At 44.7% G+C, this 27,226-nt stretch overlaps 1 protein-coding gene across 4 annotated transcripts in view; it reads left to right on the top strand.

The window, feature by feature from the left end:
- Positions 1-24,058, top strand: part of dusp8a (dual specificity phosphatase 8a) — a 39,391-nt gene extending 15,333 nt beyond the window's left edge. For 3 of the 4 annotated variants that reach the window (XM_026365805.1, XM_026365804.1, XM_026365806.1), the window contains exons 4-7: positions 19,034-19,200; positions 19,292-19,451; positions 19,814-19,937; positions 20,310-24,058. In XM_026365805.1, coding sequence (XP_026221590.1) covers positions 19,034-19,200; positions 19,292-19,451; positions 19,814-19,937; positions 20,310-21,534 — 1,676 coding nt within the window. In that variant the 3' untranslated portion in view covers positions 21,535-24,058. Of the gene's footprint in view, positions 1-12,798; positions 13,614-19,033; positions 19,201-19,291; positions 19,452-19,813; positions 19,938-20,309 lie in introns of those variants that run through there. The other variant, XM_026365807.1, reaches the window with a different exon arrangement.
- Positions 24,059-27,226: the final 3,168 nt, after the last annotated feature.

Genomic DNA, 27,226 nt, shown 5'->3' with positions numbered 1-27,226 from the left:
CTTTGATGTTTAAGCTTTCCTGGAGTCTTTTCACCATCACTTAAATAAAGCTTAACTTCAATCCTCTGGCCTAATTTACCACAGTTATTATCCTGTCAAAGTGTCCACTAAGCACACAAAGACTTATAATTGAGCCCCAGCAAAACTGTTAATAGTCATCTCGAATGTGATGGCTGCAGCTTTTTAAGAGGCGATATTCCACATGGAGAGTGTAATCTGCTTCAGTCAGGATTGGAAATGGGATGGCAGAGGCGTGCTGTTCTGGGCAAATCACTGCTCTCTTCCCCACATCCCTGTTCTTCTTCTCCTGTCATTTCTCTCCGTCCGCTGGGAGATTATTGCTTTTTCATGAGTCATTCATAGATGCCGAGGATTGCCTCAAAGCAGCTCCCGCAATTAGTCACAGTCACAGAAATGTTCTGTGCACATGCTTAGGTTAAGCACACCCACACGTACTGTATGCACACACACGCACACACAACATGTTCGCTACCTCACACACACGCGTCACTGTCTTTTCAGTACAGTATTTTCCTCTGCAGCTTTTTATGATCAGACATCACACCCTCCTTAATGAAAGACCCCTTGTCAGCGATTCCTTTTCCTCGTTATCAGGCTCCTCATCTCACTCTTGCTACGTTTCTTTAGGAAGAAAAAAAAAAAAAGAAGATGAGTCACGCTTCTTCCATTTCTGTCCCTGCTTTTCTGCTGTTTCCACGACAACAGAGGCAGAGAATATTCCCAAGAAGGACCTAGCCAATGGCGTTGGCTGTTGTTTGGGTGGTTGTATTATTGGGGTCAGTGGAACTAGCAGCCAGTGTCTGTGCACACTTGATGTCTGTGTGTGTGTGTTGAGCAGATGGAGGGTGATGTGTGTATACGTCTGCATGCTTGCGTGCATGCTTATATGCATTATATGCATATAATGCATAACACTACTGGCATACGCTTCAGTGTTCACAGGAGAGAGATGACTTGGGTTTAAAGCGGGAGGAATGGCTGTCGGGGATGGTTAAAGTCACAATGCTTCATAAATCATTTAAAATAACACGATATCATCCTAATTAGAAAATGCATCATGCATGAGACCATGGTTTTCACTTCTTTGTACACTCTTTGTGTTGCATCGCACAGCGGCATGTCTTTCTGTTCGGACTTTTAATCGGCTTTACAGCTGAGGGCAAAGTGTTCAGGGTCAGAGGTCGTGACGTGCCATGTTGGATCTTAGGCCTTTCACACTTCACCCAACTTCAGCAAAATAAACGAATAGTCCGCTTCACTGATTAAATAGTTCGGAAATGATTTGTTGATTTGTTAATCAAAACTATCTTTAGCTGAGGCCCCTTTTTTCCTTTTATTTCTCCTTCGCCTCATTTCTAGCCTTTATTGGCTTTACCCCACCTCTCACATTCTTTGAGAATCAAGATACTTCAAAATTGCAAACAGTAATCCTCCTCTCTCTTCCTCTTTTCCCCTCCCTTCATCCTTTGCACTGCCTCCCCTGCCCCTCTCCTGAACCTCTGATTTATGTTGCTAATAATTCCTGCGATGACTTCATATCTGACTGCCGACTTATTTTCAGCCTCACGTATGCAGACCACACGCACAAACGCACCGTAACATTGCTGCAAATCAAGTGAGAGCTCATGTGGATAGGAGGTGAAAGGGGGAAGGGTCAGACAGAGAGATGAAAAGAAAGGAATCCATAAATGGGATGGACAGGGTGAATAAAAGCATAATTATTGAGCCTGCTGTCTGAGAAGAGGATTTTCTGCCCTTGCTGTTATTTATGTAGAGGCCAAAGGGAGATTTGGTCACAGTCTTGCAGACACACACATATACTGGTTTATGTGTCAACACATTAGGTTTATGGCTCCCTAAAAATGAAAGCAAGTAACCGGTTGTCAGATTAGCTGCATGAATGATATGTTACACAAACAAAGTGTATTTACTGGGAATGTAATGATCCAAAAACAATCTATGGCTGTTCTTAGGTTTCGCTCCACTGATCATCAATAACTCCGGCTCCGAAAGCACACCACTTCCGACATGCGGGTGATGTCATGGAGCAGCCATGTCCCAATAGGGCCATTGTTTTTATGAATGAGACAAGTAATCCGGGCAGCAAATGATGAGTCTCACCCTGTGTTTAGTTTGAAATACAAATTAACACAGGATGTGGCAGTTGGAAAATGTTTATGCTTGGGACTGCTTCTGAATGCATGTGTTCGTGTGAGTTAAGCTTATAGTCGTGTGCATGCATTATTGCTCCATGGACTGTGTGAAAGTGTTGTGAGAAACATCTCTCTGAGGACAGCCATATTTTTACCACAGCAGTGATCTCACCCGGTTGGAGTTCAGGCTGCTGTGTCTTGCCTTTTTCAGAGTTCAGACTTTATGTGTGTGTGTGGGTGTGTGTGTGTGTGTGTGTGTGTGTGTGTGTGGGTGTGTGTGTGTGTGTGTGTGTTTTGTAGAAGAAGAGAACATCACTCGGTTGGAGCCAACTGCCTCCCCAGTGGGTCTAAAGTTTGCGTGTTTCCCACCAAACTGCAGCACACAGCCAAAGCAAAGACAACACTGCCTGCTAGTGTGCAGCTAGGTGGTACGTTAACTAATGCCAACTGCGTAGCCGTGTCATGCGTCACATCTGCTCTGATGTAGGCCTGCCAGGGTGAAATGTTTTGATGCTGACATCTGATCCTCATGCTCTAATTTTAGCAGAAGAAGCTGCAGTGAGAGAACAGAAGGAGAATAATCAAACAGGGAAAAGAGAGAGGAGTTTTGAAAATGCACTCGTGTTCTGCACATGAAGAGAGATAAAAATACAAGTGCATTTTATTCACAACACTCATTTTGTTATGTAAGTACTATAAAGAAAACTGACAAACTGATATTAGAAAATAAAACAAACAGTATAAAAATGGTCTGAGAAGAGTCTGGTGTTGAACGAGGAAATGAATGCGCAGAGACATAAAGGTGTTTACTTCAGCCATGTAACGTGTGTGTGTGTGTGTGTGTGTGTAGAGTTTGCAGATGTATAAGACTGCTCCTAATCTTTCCCAGCTCCATCTGCCAGTGTTTTTTGCAGGATTACTAAACTGTCACAATACTGGGTCAAAGTGAGAGAGAAAATAGAGAAAAGGGACACAGAGGGAAACGAGATAGAGATGATAAATGAAGGCGTATGCTGGATGTGTGCTTGGTACACTTGTCCACCGCAGTGACCCGTGTCTGTGCTTACACACCACAATTAGCTCTTAGAGTAGAATTTCTTATATTCTCTAGATGTAATTCAGATATATAGTTATGTAGATGACCTCACACATACTTTGCTAAACAGGCTTGGTGAGATTTGAACTGTTCAACATTTCATAGTGGGTGCTAACTAAGTCTAACCAGGTTTTGAGTTACACTTTATGTATTGTTGCTTATATAACAAATATGATGACATACGATGATGGCTCTCATATGTAGTATTTGCATGTCTTGTGTAAATGCAGTTAGCAGTTTAGGTTATTACAGGTTAACGTGCCGACTCTCATGCTGTCAGCTTGACAGCTCAATGCAAAAGCAAACAGTACGAGACGTGGAGTTGACACACTGATGAGAGGTATTAGGAGATGAAAGGTGCGTCGCTTGTTTTTCTTTGTCCACTCTCCCTTTTTCACACACACACTCGAAACACGCACAGGAGCTGCTGTGTACACCAGGGCTTTGATGAGATCAAGTTAGGGTGTGACTGCACAGACACAGGTACAAAGGTCAACTCAGTTATGTGTCATTCTTCTGAGCTGTTATACAACGGGGCGGCAGCCTGCGTGTGCGCGCGTGTGTGTGTGTGTGTGTGTGCGTGTGTGTGTGTGTGTGTGTGTGTGTGTGTGTGTGTGTGCGCAATTCAGAGAAAAGCTGAAGAGGTGAGGTAATCATGGGAGGCCAAATCTCACAATGCAGCCGTTCACAGAGACATTCCAATCAGCTACATAAGGAGGCCTGTTTGTGTCAATGTGTGTTTTTGTGTGTCTGTGCGCATGCCTGCATGAATATGTGCATATGAAGTAGTGCGATCACGCGCATGAGGCAATGTTTGAGAGTGCATGTGTGAGAAAAAGAAAAAGACAAAACAGAAGGTGGAGAGCTGTTGAAGAGATTAAGTAATGCTCCACTTTTCGTCCTGAATGTGTGTGTGTGTGTGTGTGTGTGTGTAGAGGTGTTCAGTTGGCTACATTTATTCCTGTGTATGCATGCGTGTGTGTCACTCAGAGCCTGTGTGGCTCAGGATCTCATTCAGTGACACACCGCTGCACCGACCTGTGCTGCAGTTGTCAGCCTCCTCGGAGCTGAAGGTCTTTCTTTATGGTTTCTTCTCGTTGTCGGAGCCCAGTTACCACATGACTACATGTGCGTGCACTCCTACTGAATAATGCTGTATAAAGATATGCAGCACATTCACACAAACACGGACCGCTACTGTAGCAAGCATCGTTTTGTTGCCTCTTCTCTAGTCTCTGCCAACAGCACCATCTGAAGTCCTTTTAGGGCTACACAGGAAGATGAATTGTTTTTGTCAATGCCTGTGTGATGAAGATCAGGCTGACGTAAGTCGAGCAGCGTAAACAGTGTTTGAGTGACACCACTCTCTGCCTGCAGGCGTGATGTTATTGACCACAGTGCAGGTCAGAGAGGTTGCACATGAGGTCCATGTTCGCCCCTCCTCCATTTACCACCTTTCAACTTCCTTTATCGCTTGTCTCACTTATAACCTGCCCTTTCTGCACCTCCTTGCCCCTTCTGCCTCCCCCTCTATCTGACCCCTCTCCATTACACTGTGGGGAGTTCCAACAGATCAATGATTTCATTGAGAAGGAGCCAGTGGTGCCATTAGGAGCTGAGCTCACCTTCCCCAGGGAGAGCTGACACATTATTCTCAATGACCTCGCCTTCCTCTCCATCCCTCCTTTAGCCCCTTTACCTTTCCCCCCATGTTTTCCTCCCCCTTCCTCTCCTTCCTCCATCTCTCCTCTCCTCTGTTTCACGATGCTGAGAACAGAGCTCTATTTTTAGGCCCAGACTCCTGCGGTCATCACATCTGGCGCCAGTGGCCTCACTGCTCTCACCCCGGCCTGTAGATACATAAACACACACACACACACACACATATATATAAGGGCGCGTACACACCGGCCCCACTCCAACCCGCACCGAGGGAGCACAAAGGTCAAAGCAAGTGGCCTACAAAAATATCTATGACATCACCTCCCAGCTCTGAAAAGCATTACAGATTTTGAGAAGCCTCCGAGCTGCACAGTGATGTAATGCTCCGTTTTCTCCAAGTCACTCTGCAGGTATGTTATAAGCCCCTATTTTATCCTCACACCTTGATGATTTTATTGTGCAAGTGTTTGCGCACACACCAGCGAGCAAACACACACACGTATGCACATATGAACAGATGACACACAAACACATAATATGCATAATATGGTAACAGGGCCCAGAGGAGGCCTGTACCAAATGGAGTTTATGTAACAATGTTCTTTTTCTGCTTGTGTTCTCACCCCCTCCTCTGTCTGTCTCATTGGCCTCACATGATGAGCTTGATGTCATTTTCCCCTTCTTTCCCTCAAAACAGGAGAACAGAAAAACAGGCCAGCGCGTGTGTGTGTGTGTGTGTGTGTGTGTGTGTGTGGCGTGTGTGGCGTGTGTGTTTATGTGAGTCGTTGCCAAATGTTTCCACCATGACGTGATCTCGTTGCTCTGCTTGCCTCCTGCTCCTCTTCCCCTTCTCCTCCATCACTCAGAACCCCTTGCTTGCTTGAAGGACACACACACACACACACACTCGGACACACAAAGTGAAACAACATCATACGTACATACTTTAGTATGCAAAGGCGGGGTTGACATTTCTCCTCGGGTGCACACATTTGAGAAATGTGCATGAATTCCAAGTAGAGCAGATAAAGATTGGTGCTTAAGACATCAGTGCTTCCAGTAGCGGTACAGATGACGCAAAGGAAGCACAGATGGACAGAAGGAACAACATACATCAATATGTCCTTCAACAGCAAATGCATAAGAAATGATGAACAAATGATGAGGCATATAATACCTAAATATGATTCAGATAGTTAGTGACAGTGTTTCTTAAAGACTTTGTTTCAGGGTATAAACATGTCTTGTGGAGCGCCTTACGTTCAGCACACAGGCATGATAACAGTGAATACCTTCAGGGTCCTGTGGCATTTGAAATCTATCTAGAGGGCTTTTGAACATCCCAGCTCATCCCTCATATGCATTCATCCAGCACGGAATAAAAATAGTTTGTTTAAACTGTTACCTAGGCAGTGTCAACACATTAGGTCAACAGGAGCTGAAGTTGAGCAGCGCGCTGAAGCAGGTCGTTTTCTCCGTACTACGCCCCCATCAGCACCTCATAACTCCGCTTCGCCGGTAAATTTGGGCCAAATGCTCTCTAGTTTGGTTGCCGCGCCATCAGTTTACCACTGCAGCGTTTATCCTGATGACTCTGACACACATGTGGAGTGGAAATTTCCAACGGCAGGAGAAAAGGGAAAGGAGTAGCTAACAATTATGCTAGTTTATCCTACCCGGGGCTGGCCAGCATCCACCAGATTCCATTCATGCTCGGACTGCCCACTGCCGCTCCTGTCATAGCATCATTCCCTGGAACAATGGTCGATTCCTGTTTATCGCCGTGCTGTCTTTGATGCACTTTATCTCTGGTATGCCGTAAACCCACTTCCTTATTATCTGTTACCATGTTTGTGTTTGTTTGTTTGTTGTTTTTCATTTGTTTTAATCAGATGTAGACTGCACCTCTGCCATGTGGATGGCATCGCATTTCTTGGCAGCCTTTTGAGTTATGTTACAGGATGAGGAAATCTATTTCAACGTGCAGTTTGCTAATCATTTCTTTTAAAAAGGACAGGGGATTTTCTTTTCCAAGCTCATTGGCAGAGGAGTACACTAGTTAACTGTAGCAGAACAGAGAGTTTAAATCCTCGGCGGTTTAACACTTTTCCTGGTATGTACACTGGCTTGTAACAGAGGTCTTATTACCACAAATACATGCTGACCACACACAAACTTTTGGGCTCAACCTCTGGGGCAGACGCTGCTTCCTGATACAGGCAGGAGAATTTTTTCCATCACCAGGGCAACAGGCTAATTTTGGAGTTCCAGGCAAACCCAAGGCCCCAGATTGAGAAATGAAGTAGTTTGTGATTATTCCCGGTCCTCTTGATATCTCCCCGTCTACACACACACACACACCAACGCACAAATACACTCAAAGAATCCATCATGCACACATGTGTAAATGAATGCAGCCTACGAGAGGCCAATTCCCTTTTGGTTGTGTAACCATTTCCTGTTTCTGATAAAATTACATTGGGGGTGAAAAAGGGAGACATCTAGGGAGCTCAGCATGTACGTAAACAAACGCGTGCCTTAGTATGTGTTTATATTTTAGAAAGTGAGGGCGTTGGCAGGACGCGCACAGAAACAGCTTGCCCCAGTTCCTCTCACAGCATCGCATCATCCCCTCCCCATTGTTCTTTTGTAGCTGGCGGAGTGATGTCACTGCTGCGTGATGTATGTCACACATCCACACACACACACACACACATACACAGTCTCCAGGGGCTTCGTTTGCAGGGAAGCTGACTGCGGGTGTTGCGATAGCCACTGTCCCTATGGCCTATACGCCCAAATACAGCCTCCAGGGTGTAACGCCTTACTTCTGCTGTATGTCTGTGTGCGAGAGGGCACTGCTGAATGAGTCAAAGTTGCACAATGTCTGTAAACTTTGGCTTGGTATCAGCCTTCGAGAGAATTTTTTCAGTTTTAGGATAATATTATCTCATTGGACTAAATGCAGAAGTATGAAATGTGCACAGACATACACTCACTGGCCACTTTTCTGGGAACACCTGTGATGGTAATTCTCATATTGGGTGGTGCAGTCTTTTCTTAAGAGACGTTTCTAATGTTTTGGCTACATAACCACAGGGACAGACTTGGTACCTGGTATAGTCTGAGCAAATGATGAGAGAGGTAGGCAAGATGCTAGTAGACACTGGCAAATGAGTGGTGTGTAACTAACAGAGGGCCAGATGGCATGGCTTAAAGCACTATTGTGAGGACAGCGTGTCTGTCAACCTGCCTGCTCCACTGATGGGAGCAGAATAGTAGGTGTGTTAATTAGAGCAGGAACACTGAACTGATCTGAGACCTGCCTGTCAGTCCACATGTAGCAGTGGTTAAAGCTCATTAAAAACAAACTGATCCGCTGTCAGCTCCCCTCTGTCGGAGCAATGCTGTTGTTACACTGCTGCCATGTGTGTGTCAGGCTGCTCAACATGCGAGAGACAGTGAGCGACGTGAGGTTATTTTCTTCGAGTGCTGCAAAGAAACCCCGTGCGACCCAGCTCAGGCCATTAGCATTTAGAATGAAATAACCATCCGTCGTGCTCAAGTGGAAAGTGGAAATTTGAGCTGAATGTGCACTCTCACGTTTCACAGGGACATACTCACTCTTCATTCCACATTTTGCTAATATGCATTGTTTGTTCACATATTTAGCCTTTAGTGCTCACATACATTACTCAACAGCTGTGAACCGTTTCACTATGGACTAAAATTAATGATCACTTCATGCTCACACTCTTACAAAGCAAATGTGCAGGCTTTATATGAATGCAAACATACCGTAAGCACATGCCTGAGGTGGCCAGCAGCATTTAATATTGAGGCCTTAGAGCCTCCTTTACCCCCCTTTTTCTCCACGCGCACACACCGCTGAACATCTCCAACTGGGATTTTTAAGTAGTTCATCTGGTTTATGAGGGCCCGTCTGGTCCTGAGAGCCCCCCTTGGTGTGTTTGATAGCTTACCCTCTTCTCTTCTTTGTGTGTGTGTGTGTGTGTGCTTGTCTTTGTATATGTGCTTGAGTGAGTGTATATATCTGTGAGTGTAAACTAATTTCTTACCGGTGACACTGATTAACTGGTGCAGTAGCCCCAGGGTGCTGAGCTCCTCCGGGGTGCTGAGCTGTTTGGAGGGCAGGAGGTCTGCTGCTTGACTGATGTGAGCAGGCCTCCCTCCAGGCTGTGCAGATAGACATGAAACTACACCATGCATGAACATGCACACGACCAAATAGAGCATCAATGCTCCCTTAATCGCACATTACCTGCTCTTTACACCCAAGAAGCACAAGAAAGCACTTCCTACCACTTTTCCTCTGCTTATCTGCACAGGGAGGAGAGGAGTTCTGTTAAAGGCAAATAGGAAGACACAACAATGAGGAGCGACTATTGAAACACACATAATCTTTCTATTTTGACATTTGTATGGCACACACACACACACACACATACACACACACACATACACACACACACACTAGGCGCTGCATCAATAATGGGCAATATGACAACATCATTTCAGCTCCCATTTCCCTATAGATTCAGTCACAAATAATTCCATCACCCTCACCCTAATCTCCCTCTCCTCTCCTCTTCTCCAGCACCTCCCCCCCCCCACCCTCAATTGCTCCATCCACCCCCCCACCCCCCGTCTCACTCTCTTGGTGACTACCTCACCCCCCAAGCATGGCAGCTGTGTTCTCCTGTAGGCATGACATCACTGTAAGAGCAGCCTTGTTACTGATCCCCTGACAGCCAATGCTATCAGCGCATGTACAGACACACACACTTGTGCACGAGCACATGTGCTGGTGTTTGCACATATGGGTGCAAATAAGTGTCTACCCCCATCCTTACCCCTTTAGCAACTCTCCGTGTCTTCATCTCACCTTGACCTGCTCTTCCCCCATTCTCAATGCAGCACACACTTGATCCTGCGCATTAGCAACAGAAACGCGGGTTCAGTACCTGTGAACTCACACATATGAACTCACGGTCGACATCATCTCACCCTTCCCTATGTGGAGAATGACGTCGCTCTTTCCTGTGATATGCTGACAGATGATCTGTGGTATAGGATAACGCTCCTGTCGCTGCCTGTCTCACTTGGATGAAAGCAGGGACAGGCCCTGACATAAAATAGAGTGAAAAATACATGGGTATGAAAACCATTAATGTGTCACCTCTTTTGTTGCCTTGTTCCTCTATTGATATTTTTAACTGTGAAATCAATATTGTGATGCCATTTCCGTCCCAATCTGTATATATGTTTTTTAAAAATGGCTTGTGAAGTTCTTCTTACTCTGCTTTTGCGAAAGTGTTGGATTAGTTTTTTGTTGTGTCACACAATAACTAGCTATCTAAAAAGATCATTTATATTTATTGAGCTAGAAATCACAGGTGTTTTTCTCAGGGCTTTATCCTCCTCCATAAATTGTAATTGGTTGTTTAGTGGTGAAACAGAAATAAAAATATCAATCACAATATGACAGGAAATAAGTGGAGCGAGCAAGAGGATTTCTTCTTCCAGCACAGATGTAGAGAAAAAAGAGATTCAATTTCTCATGTTCATTCATTTACATGTCATTTTGTAATTTTCAATAATTAAATACAAAATATATTTGCAATTACAAAACCTCATAATGCATCATGTTCTGGAGAGACTATCTCATGTTGTTCTGGTCTCTGAGGTCCTCGTCACCTTTGACCTTTACACCGCTTCTCTCTTTCTGTCTTACACCACGATCTCATACTCATCTCCACTTGTCTCCTCGTCTGTTTTGCCCGGTCTCTGTGTGTGTGTATGGGTGTGTAAACTGAGCGTTGTCCCAGTAACAAGCCCGCTGCCATAAAGGCATGCTCTAAATCTAAGAGGTGTCAGAGGAGGTGGGGGTGCCTGGAGTGACCGTTGCACTTATTTCTGTCGCAGCAGGGCACACGTGTGCAGTCAATAAAACAGGCCTGACTGTCATTTATAGCATCTTGACTGTAATCCTCTAATTAACACACCTACTATTCTGAGCCTTGTTACCCTGCTGAGGGCTGAAGGAGGAGCAAAAGGGTGTAAAAAGAACGGGGGCTCGGGTTTTGCTTTAGGAGCTCACACGAGTTTGACCATTAAAACATCAACCAGCTGCTACTTTGTTTTGTTGCTGTTTGCCTCCAGTGTGCTGGCTTTGCAGGTGTTAGGAAGTCCCATGTCTCAAAGCTGGTTTATGTCTTCGAGCCACACAGACAGAAAAAAAACCAAAGTGTGGAAGTGCGGATTTGGGCGATGAGATGGGCCACTTGGTTTGAAGTGAAGTGAACCCAGTTGACCACTGTAGAGCGCCACACCTGCTCCATGAAGCTGCAAGTGAGGGATAAAATGTGTGTGTCTGTGGTTTGACAGCCTCCCAAAACCAATGTTGGATTTTTTTCACAATGCTCATCATCACCAAGTGGCCTATTTCCTCTCCCACCCCCTCTCTCAGTGACCCACGGTTGCACAGAGGGTGACGTAAGGCTGTTCTCACCCCTGTGTGATCGTTCAGGGGGCTGCAGTGATGAGATGAGGTGAGTCAGTCAGCATGCAGCTGGGCCCCTAGCTAGACATGTTGTATAAGCTTATTTGCCTTTTTTTGGAGCTGGGCTCACTGTGCGATGACTTAATTTACTTGAAGCCCATCTGACCTGGTTTGAATGTAATCAGCGTACCGTGATGTCTCAACCTGAGACTGAACAGACAGTCAGGAAGGACATTTGACTGGCCGAGTCTGGAAGGTACATTTTATAAGCATTCTGTAACTTCTTACTAACCAGATAACACATTTACAATGACTTTTTATTTCTTTTAGGTGCTTCATGAATTTGCTTATTGTGCAAAACCAAATTGTCCAGTGTGTCCAAAGTTAATTTTCCATATTGTGTTTAAAGCAGAAATGTTGATTTAACATTAAGTCCCGTGGTCGTGTTAAATCCTGAGCTACTTTGTTTCCATAGCTGGACTTGTGTCCAACATGTTTGTCATTCCATAGTAAAGTACCAGAAGTCTGTGTCCTGTCAGATGGGTGATGGTTGCCGACCACAAGCTTGTTTGGTCTTTTTGTCACCCGTTCTTCCCTTCCTCTTTTGTCTGCTTTCTTTTTTTTTTTTTTTTTCCCCTACTCCCTCTCCAATGCTTTTCGTCCTCGTCGACAAGAACAGTGTGCAAACACATGCGCGCTAGACATGAACCAGTGCAGGAAACATGGTGAAGTCACACACATTCCCTCACCTTCAGAAACAAATCAGCTTTCAACACACTGACAGCCTTAATCCCCCACCTGCAATGTAATGTGCTTAGAAGCTACAATACATTTAAGGAAATCCACCTACTGAAGGCATTTAGCTTTTGCTTATACTGATATATGGGATACTATATAGCTTTATGGAAGGTATATGATTTCATTTTAGGATTCATAACAGATATACCATAATCTAAAATAAGCTCTTACAGTAAAAAAAATATTTGAAAAGCATAATTCTGTGTCACGTGTGTTTTTTTTTATGTAAAGCATATTTATTTATTTTCCTCTCTTCTCTGTAATTACAGTATAGAGACTAATCAGGTTTGTAGCAGTGTGTAAGTATGTGCAGAACAGTCTGATAGCTGTGTCTTAGCCTCCATCCTTCCCTGATAGAGGTCTGTTTCGCAGCTAGGCCCCTGAGGTGGCTGCATATTTGTTGGGTGAGTAAGGAATGTGGTTACATGCCTTAGACATTAGCTATGACGGAGTTCTGGCTCCACAAGAGAGGGAGGGTGCAAGGGAGGTAGCAAAGGAGGAAGGAGGGAGGGAGGGTAGAGTCTGAGCTCAAGGCAAGTGAGCTCATTCACTCCCAGAGCTCGAGGAGAGAGTGCAGCTCCGTCATCCTCTTTGCAGAGAGAGAGAGAGAGAGAGTAGGAGGGAGGGAGAGAGAGGGAGGAGTGTAAGCCAGTGACTGAGCGAATGAGAGACAGGGAGAGTGAAGCAGCACAACAATAGTGGGCTGCTCTTCTGGCTGTGGACTCAAAGAGACAGAGAGGGCGCTCAGAGAGAGACACACAGACATTCTGTAAACCAGCTGCAGGCAGATTACAGCTTGCGTTTACATATAGTCATTACAGGCTGCTCACTTTTGTTTTTCCTCTTGCTCTCTGTGTGGCGACCATTCTTCACAAAACCGCAGAATTACTAAATATTGACGCAGGAGCATTTTGGGAATTTTTGTGGTTGATGCATGGGATTTTGGCAGCAGTGGACTTAGGGAGCTTGTCCACAGGCGTTTTGGACTAGTTTTTATTGTACTGGGTCCTGGACACTGGAACAGCTGGACTTGGACACCAACAGCAGTGTCTTCAGCTTTGGATTTTTACACTCAGACTGTTGTCTCATTTCAATCTGCCCCCTAAGGAGAACACTTCTGTTTGTCAGTTTTGTGCAGCAAGGAGCGGGTGACACTGATCGCTTTATCCCTGAAGGAAGGAGAACCAGAGCATTTGCATCGGTGTGTGTGTGTGATAGAGTGGGACAGTGTTCTGGGGGATGCCTCTAGATGTGGTGATTGCCCCAGTGGAGGACTGTTTTTGGCCGGACCTGCAGACAGACACAGACATGAGGCTGAAGATCAGGGTCCGCCGAATGAAGGAGGGCAGAGAGCTAAGAGGTGTGTATCCACCTGGACACAAAGAGGAAGTGATGTGCATGTGTGTGTGTGTGTGTGTGTGTGTGTGTGTGTGTGTGTGTGTGTAGGTGTGGGCAAGTTAATGAGTTTATGACAACATCCCTTTCTAGGGTAACATGTTGAGGGTGTTGTACAGATATCATACACAGTAAAGATGCAAATGTGATTTAATAGGAATAATAGGGATGTAAAGACATGGACGTATACTTGCTGGGTAAAGGCTGTAAAGTACGTTGTTGAATACAGAAGATGTGTACAAGGGAAAGCCCCTGATAACAGTGTGTGCACTGCAGATGAATACAAAGGCATAGCGGGCTCTCAGGTATTAAAGTATTCAAGTCCACGCATGGTACAAATGAAAGGCAAATGCAAATTGGATTTTAAGAACTTGTAATGGATCAACAGTGAGATTTATTGCTGCAGCGAGCTAAAAGAATACATCGCAGGGACCAGCCAAAACCCGCTAATTGTTTTCCCACCTTTTTGTTTGCGTAGTTAATGTGTTTAGAGCAACAGAATGGGTAGAAGGAGGATTAGGAGGATGACATCATGAAGACAAGAAGCGATGAAGGGAAAAGAAAGCAGAGAAAAAGGGCCCGCGGGGGAAGAATGAGAGCCATGACCCGCAGTATGACATAGTGCTCATGCTCTCTCAGCCTGTGGTCATTGAGATGTAAAACAATCACAAAGGCTCTTTCTCTTTCTTCTCCTCTGCTCTTGGCTTTTCTCTCCTGCCCCAGCTCTCCCTGTCTCTGTCCCTCTCTCTTTCTCTCTCTCTCTCTCTCTCTCTTTCTCTCTCTCCCTCCGCAGAATGGTGTCTTGTGGAGATTATGTTATCAATATGTGTGCAGAGTGCACTGCAGGTGTTTAACATAACACCTTTTCACACAGAGTGATGAGGCAATGCAGAGCAATGGTGCTTTGGAAACACACTTAATATGCACCAACCCCTCCATATTGTACAAAATATCTGTTCAGTGATTCTTTCACTAAAATTCATTTGCTAGTGTGATAGTTGGATCCTTTGGGGCATGGATGTTTAAGAATTTGAGCATAAAGTTTGTATGTAAATGCAGAGGCTACTGTAAATGGATATCAGATGATAGAAGAGAGTTGGTTCAAAGCAGTTTGCACAGCGGCTCTCCACACCTGCCACTCTTCACACTGTTTGGTGTGCACAGGCAGGTTTTGCTGTTAGAAGTGTCAAACCAGAGAAAGCTGCGCTTCTGTCAGTAGGTGAACATAGATTAGTGTCTATCACATGTTATTTTGAGGCAGTTCGACACATCTCTGTGGAATTGTGAATGCGGCCTAAATTACAGGAGGGTTTATAGTCCCTATATTGCAGTAACACAGCACGGCTGAAACAGCGATTGATCAAAGTAACATATTGCCGCTATCTGTCCTGTAAGATAGAGGAACAATAAACTGTTCAACTAGGATGACGTTAATCATACAGTCGTTCTCGGCCGTCATCAGGCTGCATGTAAAATGATGAGCTCATCCTATCTAGCTCATCTTTGTTCTGTCAATCCGCACATGTCTGACATACATGGACCGCTCTGCACCCTAAAACACACAAACACACACACACACACACACACACACACACACAAACGTACACACACGTCGTTTCTCCTGGCTGCAGCACAGCCTTTGTGGAGCTGAGTGGGACATGTGTGCAATGATGTCATGTTGGGAGGGTGAGGGAGGTAGGGAGTGTGGGTTTGTCACATTGAAATGCTAATGTCCCTTCATAGTGGAGGGGACAGCTGGAGGGGTACAGAGGATGGCGTCATGTCTCCCTCGATATGAACCACATAAGAGAGCGATGGAGTGAGAGGTGGAAGGGTGCGGGGTGGTCATTCAGGCAGATCAATGCCCCCCGGCTGTGTGTGTGTGTGTGTGTGTGCGTGTATGCGTGCATCTCCCTCTCCATTAACAGCCAAGTTAAGGAGGGCAACTGAAAACACAGAGGCTGAAACACACACAGGCGCAGAAGCCGGAGGGAGGGCGGGAGTGAGCTTGTATTGACGAGGCAGTCAATTGTACCAACAGCAGTGATGTAACAGCAGAGCTCCCATTAACCACAGCAGCCTGGCAGGTGTTGTATGTCTCTGTCTGTCCGGTCAATATCTCTGGGATTCCACTTCCATTCATCTTTTAGCTTTCTGCACAGACTCACCCAGCAGCCGGGCCTCAAAAACCCTGAATTTAATCCATATATCTGCTGAAATTACACTTTTATGTCCGCAGGAAAACGTTAAATCCTCGAATAAAAAGATGTAAATTAACTTCGTTGTAGGAAATGAAGACTAGCGCTCACTAACAGAAAACGAGGCCTGAGTGCCCAGCTCTGACAGGGACAGGAAAATAAGCAGTTGCATAAGTGATGAGGTGTGTTAGAAGAAAACGGAAAAAGGAAGTCACCACTGGCTCGCTCGTGTAGCTGATGGCGACACAGTGCCCTCTTTCCCGGTAATATGTTTGCTTTCTACCCACATTTCTTTTTTTTTCTTTTCAGAAGTGGGTTAGTCACTTCCTGTCCAAGTACATTTTCCACAGTAGAGCAGTAAAATGTGATGTAATTGCCCCCACAAAAAAACAAATTTAAATATTATTTCTGTGTACTTGATCTTAGTACATATCTTAGCTCTGTGTTATCATGCTGTGTGTGTGTGTGTGTGTATGAACTCATCTCTACCAGTTGACTTTCTGATGTCATCTTCATAGACAGATGGGCTTGTGTGTGTGTGTCACAGGGTATTTTCAGTGATCTCAGTGTGAGTGTACAGTGTGTTTATGCTTGCGCTTTGTGTTGCTCAGATTGAAATGTACGGATGTGTAATCATTTTCATTTGGAGCATGTGAGGCCATGTCTCTCTGGGTTATATAGTGCTAACTGTTGTGTCAGTGTGTTCATGTGCCCTTTGGACCCTCACTGTGTGTTTGTTTTATTGCGTCTTGACAACCCGGGGACAAACTGGGACGCGTTGAGCTATTTGTCATCAACGTCCCTTCTCTGCATCATTGTCATGACAACCTAGACTAGACTGGGTTCAGGTGACGAGGTGACAATAACACGTTATCTCCTGTGTGACTAAGGTCCTGTAAGGGCTTTCACTTCAAGGAAGGTGGTTGTAATTGTGTTGACGTCATGTCACCGTAATGGTATAGCCCTTAAAAAACCAGGCCGGCACACTCAGTCCTGCTCTCTTATCTCTGACTTCATTCTCCCTTTATGCCAGTAACCCCTTACTCACTCTCCCAGTTGCACACTGGCTCGCCAGTTTTCCTGCGATTTTACTGTTTATTTTACAGCGAGATGAGGTCAGCGACTGTAATCAGCGGCACAATTATTAATCCAGACACACATGAGTTCAAAGGGCGAAAAATATTTTTAGAAGCGTATTTTCATTCATGTGTTCACTTCCCCGTTGCACACACAAGCGTACTTTCTCTTCACAGACACTGTCTCCACTGTGGAATGTCCTGTCTTCTGCCCTTCTAACAACTCTCTAACAATGTCTTTGCATTGAAAAAGGAAATGGTTGAAGTGTGACGTGAGGCTTTTCCTGTTGATTTAACTGTCTCCAGGAACATACCACTTCCTCACACAGATACAGTATACAGTATAACTGTGGCGGGGGCTATATGTAGCACCATTTATTTTCTTTCCTTGTGTGTGTGTGTGTGTGTGTGTGTGTGTGTGTGTGTGTGTGTGTGTGTGTGTGTGTGCTGGCTCCACACTAGCAGCTTGGGAACTGAGAAACCAGGAAGAAACCCTTCAAAGAACTACCCTTCCTCCCTCTGTTTCATCAATTAGTGATGCTGTAGCACTGCCCAAAGGCTCACTAGAAACAGGCTGTAAACTACAAATGTCTGTTTAGTCTACTTCATAGAGGCCATAAAGGTTAACTCATTGAGCGGTGGTAGCACAGCAGCTCTCCTTCCTCGCATTAAGCTTTCCCTCCAGTACTGCATCTTGTAAGTCATCTGATTATTCTTATGACATCTATCTTTCTTTCTTTCCCTCCACTCCATCCCCCCATTTGGAGCGCTGATGTCATCTCTCCGCTGGTTGCCATTAATAGCAGGAAACAGGCCTTCTTCACTTTGCTCTTAAAGGGACAGTGCACCCAGAATAGCACTGGGTCATGGGGATGTGCCTGGCCTCAGAGGACACAGAAGTAGCCCAGAGAACCAAAGATGCTATCCTCTGCATTTACGCAATTTCTTTCTTTTCAGCCTTTTAAATATTTATTATAGATAATATCTGTTGAGTACACAGTGCATGTTGCTGACACTGTGCTCTGTGTGTGTGTGTGTGTGTGTGTGTGTGTGTTGGCCAGCTCTTGCTACATGAGTAGTGCAGTTGGGTGTGTGTTACAACGGAAGGCAGCGTTCTGCCTGCTGTGTGCGCTACTTTAGAACAGTGATGTCATGTCTCTCTCACTCTCACTCTGTAACCGTGACCGTGTGTGTGTGTGTGTTTGTGTGTGTGTGCACATTTTGTCCCAGATTGGGTCAGGCGGGGCTGAACCTAGATTAGGTTCTAATCTCCTTTCTGGGGCTCAGGGTTTCCTTGAAGCACTCCCCTCCCTTCGTTACAATCTTCAGCGAGGTCATTCCATTACCCACACACACACACACACGCACGCATTGGCCCCCACCCTGTAGTTATACAACCACAGTACTGCAGAGTAATGAAGAGTGTGGGTATTTGTGTTTGTCTGTGCAGAAAAAGGGTCGAACACTGTTACACAGTGTTTAAATATGTGTGCGTGTGTGTGTGTGTTTGCGTGTGTGTTTGGCGGACAGAATTACAGACTGGAGAGGGAAAATTGAGAAATTGTGTGAGAGATTGTGTCATTTTGTCTTCTTGGTCACCTTGTCAGTATGTGTGTGTGTGTGTGTGTGTGTGTGTGTGTGTGTGCATATGTAGATCTGTGCATGTGTGTGGTTGTCAGGGGGATGTTACTGGGCCTCTGTCCTGGCTTTGCACCTGTGGCCTCTCTCATTCCCCCAGCCTGACGCAATGCTCTGCTACAGGACATGAGCTCATGCAGGAAACACAGCCACACACACACAAACACACACACACACACGTCAAAAATGGAGCCGCCTGCCTCTTAAAGAGCCAGACACACACATTCCTGGCTGCCCAGCATTTAACCTAACTCTCACACAGAAGCAAAGAGAGCCTTCTTTCTGCTCTTATTGCACTAAAGTAGGAATCCCAGACTCACCTCTGAAAGTCTATAGGGCGTCTGTTTGCTCAGCTAATAGTGGTGCATTGGTTGTACTTTAGGTCTCTGCACAGTCTTCAGTGTGCTGTGTTAATGCTGTGTGGAAAATCATTAGTGTCTAAGCGGTTTTCTCCCTCTCTTCTTTCTCTGCAGGAGGTTTTGCTGCTTTCTCTTCCTGTTTCCCCGGCTTGTGTGAAGGGAAGCCTGCCACTGCTCTGCCTATGAGCTTGTCCCAGCCTTGCTTGCCTGTGGCAAATGTAGGGCCCACTCGCATCCTGCCACACCTTTACCTAGGTTCACAGAAGGACGTCCTAAACAAGGTAGACTTTCGTTTTCTTTCATTTTATCTGAAGTTGAAAGACTTTTTATTATTACAACAAAACATGAACTAATTTATTTCTGTCTCCTCAGGATCTGATGGCTCAGAATGGTATCACCTATGTACTCAATGCCAGCAACACCTGCCCCAAGCCAGATTTCATCAGCGAGAGCCACTTCATGCGCATCCCAGTAAATGACAACTACTGTGAGAAATTGCTTCCCTGGCTGGACAAAACAAATGAATTCATAGGTAAGAGGAGGGAAATATTAAAGAAATATAATAAAATGAAACACAAGGTGTTGATGAAGACTAGCATTACAAAGCACAATAGACACTGTGGGAAGTGTCAGTACAAGGAAGTGTGTTAAAAAATGTCATGATATTTAATACGACATATCCGCTCATTGTCACACTTAATGAAAGTTCACGTGTAGTATAGGTAACAATAGTGTCAGGTATAGCACGTCCAGGAAATGTCAGTTTCCCTACAATAGGCGCCGGTTGTCTCCAGAGACCTTGTGCTTAAGATGAGTCGTGTCAGGGATCTGCAGAGTTGTTCACATTTGTGTATAGTTGTGTGTATTAATAAAGTTTTGTTTTCCCATCAACAGACAAAGCTAAGGTGTCAAACTGCAGAGTCATTGTGCACTGCCTGGCTGGTATCTCACGCTCTGCAACCATCGCGATTGCATACATCATGAAGACAATGGGCTTGTCATCAGATGATGCCTACAGGTACACTTGCTCCTCCCACCCACTACCAGCTGAGCTAAGGTGTCATCCCCAGTAAAAGGCCACTCACTGTTCAAAGAACGACCGTAGTTTCAGCCACCCCCAAGACATGAGAAATGAAATTGCAAGGAAACAAAGTGTGTACAAAAGGCTTTGTTTTGTGTTGTCTGGATAACACTGGCAAAGGATTATCAGTAAAAAACTTCCCAGTGTACGGACTAGTTGATGTGCCATAAATGTGACCTTTAAAAATCCTCAGCGTGTTAGAAGTATAGTCAGAATCCTCGTGAATTCATTTTACAGTAATATGTTGGCCACACACAGTACTTTTTTAGTTTTGTCTTTAATCTGCATTCCTTTATTTCATCCTGCCAGGTTTGTAAAGGACCGAAGACCCTCCATATCCCCCAACTTCAACTTCCTGGGGCAGCTGCTGGAGTTTGAGAAGGGCCTGCGGTTACTCCAAGCTTTGACTTCTGATGATAAGATCTCTGAAAACTCTAAACAAATGTCAGAAGTTAACGGGGTCAGCACAGGTTTTGAGATGAACGGTCACCATAGCAACTGTGACTCAACTGTGGCAGAGGCGCAAATCCCAGCAGAACCCAAGCTGCCGTTACCCACATCCCTCCAGCAAGGCTTCAACGGCCTGCACCTCTCTGCAGAGAGGATCATGGACACTAATCGACTCAAACGCTCCTTTTCACTGGACATTAAGTCTGTCTACTCCCCTAGTAGTCCATACTGCCCTAGCCTAGCACCCACACACTCTGAAGACGTCCCCAAGCTGTGCAAGCTTGACAGCCCAGGAACAGGAACCTCCAATGGTATCTGCTCCCGATCACCCGTCCTAGACAGCCCCATCTCCTCCGATTCACCATTCCCGTCACCAGGCAGCGGGGGCAGCATTGGAGGTCTGGGACTCGGAGGAAGTGAAGGAGTCCATCGGTCTGGTTCTTCCTCATCCAGACCCAGGAGAAAACCCAAGCACAGTTCTAGCAGTTCCCCTGTCCACGCCCTACCACATCAACCTCCACAGTCCCTCACTTTGTCGCTGGACCACAAGAGCCCCAGCTCGGATGACAACTTAAAAGGCACACTGCTTTTGTCATTACCCTCCCTGCCCACCGTGGGGTCTGGGGACATGTGGACCAAACACAGAGAGACTGTCCAAGCTACCACTCCTGTCACCCCCACCACAGATGCACCTTGGCACTTTGGGGCAGAGGAGGGCGGTGAAGGGGAGATGGAGCTGGGTGGAGGAAAGGATGGAAGGGGAGAGAAGTCAGTGAGGTTTGGCAGCAGCTCGGCATATGTGGCGTTTGGGTGTAGTGAAGGTGTGCGGTTACGAGACAAATCCCAGAGGGAAAATGCCTCGGCACCACAGACACAGAGAGACCACCGAGACTCTGCGTTGTCGTCCACAGTGTCCAACAGCTCAAGTAATAGCGGGCCTGCAGCAGAGAAGCAATTCAAGCGACGCAGCTGTCAGATGGAGTTCGAGGAGGGCATCTCCGAGACACGCTCCCGAGAAGAACTGGGGAAGATTGGGAAGCAGTCGAGCTTCTCTGGGAGCATGGAGATCATCGAGGTATCCTGACACATAATGGACATAATCAGAGCTGTCCATTTGGGACAAAAATGGACCTGGTTTGAAGGAATTCAAGAAGAGGACATATGAGAGGGAGCTTTTTTGTCCTCCCCTCCCCGACAGTGTTAAAGACTCCAGCTGAGAGAAGGACAACAGATACACAAGCAGAGAGTTAATGTGAAAAGCGAACTAGTATTCACCCCTGGACAGACAGAGCCTCAGTGGTGCTTAGCAGAGCATAACCATCCTGAACTGATCTGAAGAAAAGTCTTGAGGGAGGTGAAATACTAGGGGGAGACTGTAGGTACTGAAACTCTCTATTTTTCTGAGCTCTGTCACAGGCGAAAAGAAACGACCCAGGGCAAGTGTCATGTTGCATCCTTATTATATAGAAAACCCCTATTTTGCCAGAGTTCGGACACAAACTGCTTGCCTGTGGTCAAATGTAGTGTGCTTCAGTGGGTGTGTAGCTTGTGATTTGAACCCATGTTTCCTCCCAAAGCTTCACCCCAGTGTCAGAAAGCCTCAGAACCTCGCACGACTACGTCCATGCCCCCTCACCCCACCCCCTCCCACAAAGTGGCTGTGCCTGCTACAGACTCTGAATAATACCATCAACAATGATAACAAGCTCATTAACAGCACCGTCTCTTCACATCACCACAGCACAAGGCAAGGAGAGATCCAAGAGACTTAATCGATGGTACTGCATCCAACAATGAAGGATCCTCAGTGTTTCGCTGACTAAAGACTTTTAGTGACGGGCAGTGTTCCCCCACCCCTAAAGCACAGTGCGTCTTTCCTGATTTTGACTCCCTTGTTTCCAGTGTTAACAGTGTGATAGGACTTGTTTTGGGATGGTGATGGGGGTTAATGGCCCCTCAACCACTTTATAAACCCCAGCCACCCACCGCCAACCTCCCCCCACTGCTCCCAGTCACCACCTATGGTCACCACTGAGCATGCACCAGAAAGGCTGACTACAGTCAAACAAATACTATATATACAATATGAATATATATAGCAATTTTAATGGACTTCAAATGGACTTTTTTGTTCAGTTATAGTTTTAATTTATTGTATTTGTTCATTCTGGTAATGAGAAATAATATAATGTGTCGTGGATTTATTTCTTTTTCCTTTTGTTGAAATATTATTATTATTTGCTTTATGGTATTCACATTCAACAAATTCAACCAAGCAATATGTGCTGTTCCTTTTTTGGGGGGAGAGTGATGTATGACTTTGAAATGCACTTTTCTGCTTTCTGATAAACAACTTTGATTTCCATTCACACCCTGCCATGACCTTCAGTAAGCCAAGTCTTGAGTTTTTAAGAGTATAAATACAGAGCCTCTGTTTGGATGGTACAGTCATCCTAATAGTGAATTGTTATTAAGAACAGGATCTCTGTTTTGGCTCATCTGCAGGGTGTATCCATGTATTTATCAGAACTGAGAGCTCAAGTGTTGACTAAAAAGACTGTTTTGTGTGACTGTGTGCAGAGGCAGGCAGGGCCACACACACACACTCTGCGATCACTCATTTCGAGTCAAACATTTTCTGCCAGTTTCATGAGGGCTTGCATAACAACAGCTATATGCAAACGGACGCACACTCTTCGACAAGTTTGGGATTTAAGGACTGGTCCTCTCCAAACCAGCACCATTTCATCAGTTTCACCATTATAATGCGTCCCACCAAAGCTGAAACCAGTACACAACACCCCCTATACTGTATGCACTTAACACTTTATCCACACATGTACCGCATAGGCCCCACACACACACCCTTTTGTTCATTCTCAGGGGATCTTTCAGTGAGCCAAGCCCGGCACAGGGTACATCAGCACAATGCATGTCCGTAAAGCTCCCTCACTTTCTCTCTCTCTCTTCTTTTTTTTTTTTTTGCTCTTATTTCTTAATTTCCAAAGCTTTGATTAAAAACGTATAACAGCAAATTGAAGGAAAAAAAGAGGATCCTCATATCCTGAGGTGAAAGAATGAAAACTTTGCTCTCCTGGTGCGAGATGGTTATTTATTTATAATGTAAAATGTGTTTATTTTTCCTTTGACCCTTGATTAGCTTTTTTCTCTCTGGCAATCTCTGACCTTTGACCTTGTGCAGCTGCACCTACAGTAAGTTCAGAAAATTCCTATGTTACCCCCGAGGCTCAAGCGACCTCTCCTCACCTTCCTCCCTATATTTTTAAGAAATTGTTGTTTATTTATGACATGTAAAAAAAGATGATGCAGGCTGTCCCATTTGCTAAAATGGTTGTTATCAATTATTATTATTATTATTATTATTATTATTATTATTATTATTATTATTATTATTATTATTATTATTATTATTATGTTGTGTAAATAGCAACGCATCTAAGAACACTGATGAATTTAGATGAGTTTTTAAAGAAAATCCGGATACCTTAGGCTGCTTGACGCAAAAATACCTCAGGTTCTATTGAAAGGCTTTTCCTTCCCCTGTACATGTTTTGTGAAAATGAGACAAAAATACAGACATGACAAAATACAAACTGTTCCCTGCTTCCTCTTCTTCTTCTTGTGTGTTTGTATGGGACTGGATGGGACTGGGAAGGGACTGGGAAGGGAATTCCACCAAACACAAAAAACAACGGTATCCACGGAACTGGAGTCTGCTGCATTGATTTTTCGTTTAAGAAACTCCACTCTGACCATACAACAGCGCTTTATTGATTACTCTTTTTCCCAGACACTGGAAATGCCCAGGTGTTTCCATCCACTGATGGCATTGTTAATTATTTAGCACAGAATATGCTTACAATTAAAAATTAATTTACAGAACAATATACCCACATTATCCTGAAATTTAGACCAGATCATAGCTTAATGTAACTGGAATGGAAGACAATTCAAAACAAGAAATATTAAAAGCAGCAATACCACAGTGCAAAAATGCTGTGTTATAATATAAAGTGCAAATGTATCATCACCCAAATGTACATACAGTAAATATGAAGCTACATCAAGGAGTATGTGAGCTTAGCCTTCACATTATGTTGTTTCTGTTTGATTTGTGGAAAAATGTTAATGTAAAATAGAAAACGTGATTTGATGATGGCATTTAGCAGTTGTTTATACAGATATAAAATTGTTATTGAACTTTTTATCAAACTCTCAGAAATAACAAAAGTATGTGGAAGTAGTGAGGTAAATCACATCATAATTATACAACTTAGTACGTTTTGGAGAATTGCCATTTGTTGTAATTTCATAATAATCATAATAACGACGACTATCCAAAGAGCCACAGTGACACACGTGTGAGGAAAGATACCCTGAGACATGGGTTCACCAGAAAGAGGTGTAAGGAAGAATATACAGTTGATATGAGTGTGTTCGAGAATACAGTAGAATAAGGACCCCTAACTCTTCCTGTCTTTTGTGAAACTGATTCCCGGCCTGGCAACATCCTGCTGCTTCATTCTACCAACACACACAAACATACATCGGTTTAGAGGTCATTACCCGTCTTGTTTTCCCGCTCAAAACACAACTGTGTTTGACGGTGCGGGGTTTACCAATGATGTGATGTGTTTGAACAGCTCTTATCTTCAGGGGACGAGAAAATGAGATGAGGTAGTGGTGTGTGTTTGTGTGAGCAAAAGAAAGACAAAGACAGGTATTTGTTCCCCGAGGACTAAGTGTACACCAATGTTTAAAAAAAACAAAAAAAAAAAAAAACAAGACAAAAAGCATCCAAATCCAGCGGGGGGCCCAGCACAGGGGGGTTTGACTACAAAGCTAGTTTTGGTTTCATGATGTCATGGTGGGATTTCACCTCGCACAATCAAGCAGCATCCCTCTGCAAACAAAGCATCACTCCTGAAGCCCCACCTTTTAGTTCAATCTAGCTACAACAACCTGTGTGTTGGAGATGCACACACACACACACACACACAAATCAAAACAGATGGCCCTTGGCGTTTTCCAGTCCAATAGAAGACAGGCAGTGGTAATGATATTACCAGCATCTCCAGCTGAGTGTCACAGCTTTTCGTGTGTGTGTGTGTGTGTGTGTGTGTGTCTTTATTTTATGGGTATCATGGGAATTTCCAGTGACAAGGCCACCACAGTAACACAATACATAGTAAATCCCACTTTCTCGCTTCCATTCTCACTAGCACGAGCCGGCCCTGCATGCTGCTGTGTGTATTTATCACCTAGATCAGAAGAGATAATCTCTTTAAAATATGCTTCTTCTGTATGTGCTTGTTTTCCAAGGCGTCCAGTTCATATTATATGGATCTGCGCATTGGGTAACCGGCCTGTCTGCAGTCTCCTCTCTGATGTGCTGAAATCTGCACTTCTACACAGGTTTCCTGTTGCTACTGTACTGCAGTTTTCTGAGAACATTTTCTGATGCATTTTTTCAGTATTTTCTTGTATTGGATTGAGTTCATCTTTCCTCTTTGATTAGTAATAACAAATACACTGTATATGAATGTCAAGGCCAGAGCTTCAGCATTCAACAGGCGCATTGCTGTCAGGGTTTTGAATCTCATACATTCTTCATCTGCTAAGATGACAGAGACAGATCAGAAATGTGCATAAGATGTGGGGTGTTTCCGTATATTTAGTTTTCTGAAACCAGGATATGATTTTTACCATTCATTTGTCATTCATTTGGCATTTACCATATTGCATGTGCAAGTTCAACTGCTTCTTGTGCGTTTGTGTAGATATATCCTTACATATATTGTGCATGTGCATTGCTTTAGTTCTAGTTTGTTTGCATCTATTTATATATAAGGTTATGTATACATGAATATGCGAATGAATGGTCATGTTTCGTGCTGGCAGATCATTGGTGATGGGTTTTCCATGTGCCCACAAAGCTAATTCAAATCAAGCTAAATGTCTGACGTATGTTGCGCATGATAAGGCGTGCATGTGTGTGAGTGTTTAAGTATCCCTCCCTCTCACAGAGGCTGATGGGTACCAGACGTATCCATGTTGAGAAGCTGCCTGGCGCCTCGGCCCAGGCCTTCTATATGGAAACAGTTAGGAGCTGTTACGTCAGCAAGCTACGGCGCTCTTTCGCTGCTTTTCCACTTGCACCCATCCACACAGCACACACACACACACACACACACACATTTTTACACAACACGCTGCCCACTTCTGCTTCCTTTTGTTTCTGCTCTGTGTTTTGCTCCATTTTGCACACTTTCATCTCAAACACACTGTCATTACACTCGTTCACTGCTCGAAAGTTGCGTCAGCACGGCATTCCGCACTTTTCCATGCGTCACCAAGGATGACTGACTCCAAACAGCATTTCTTGCCCTTTTTTTTCCATGGAAAACTCTTGTCCTTATATAACCCTGTAATCTGGCAGCCTGCTCGTCCCACTATTTCTCTCTGTCTTTCTCCCTCTTTCTAAGCTGTCTCTCATCCTTATCCATAACTCATGCAAGCGGTCAAAAACTTTTGTAGACTGAGAGGCTGGGCAGTCTGTGGTAGTTCCCCTGTGCTCCATGCCAGGCCAGCAAGAGCTTTGGTATCAACATGTGTGTCCAGTCTCCTCTTCCTGCTGCTGCCCTTCCGCAGCTATAAGCACATTCATAAGCCCGTCTTCGTCTCAACATGAATTACAACTCACCACAGCCAAATTAGCTAAATAAATGAAAGCATGGAGATCATTAGTGCCTTTT

This window comes from Anabas testudineus, chromosome 6 (assembly GCF_900324465.2).
Source record: "Anabas testudineus chromosome 6, fAnaTes1.2, whole genome shotgun sequence".
Taxonomy (NCBI): domain Eukaryota; kingdom Metazoa; phylum Chordata; class Actinopteri; order Anabantiformes; family Anabantidae; genus Anabas; species Anabas testudineus.
This window is presented reverse-complemented; position numbering and strand designations above follow the sequence as displayed.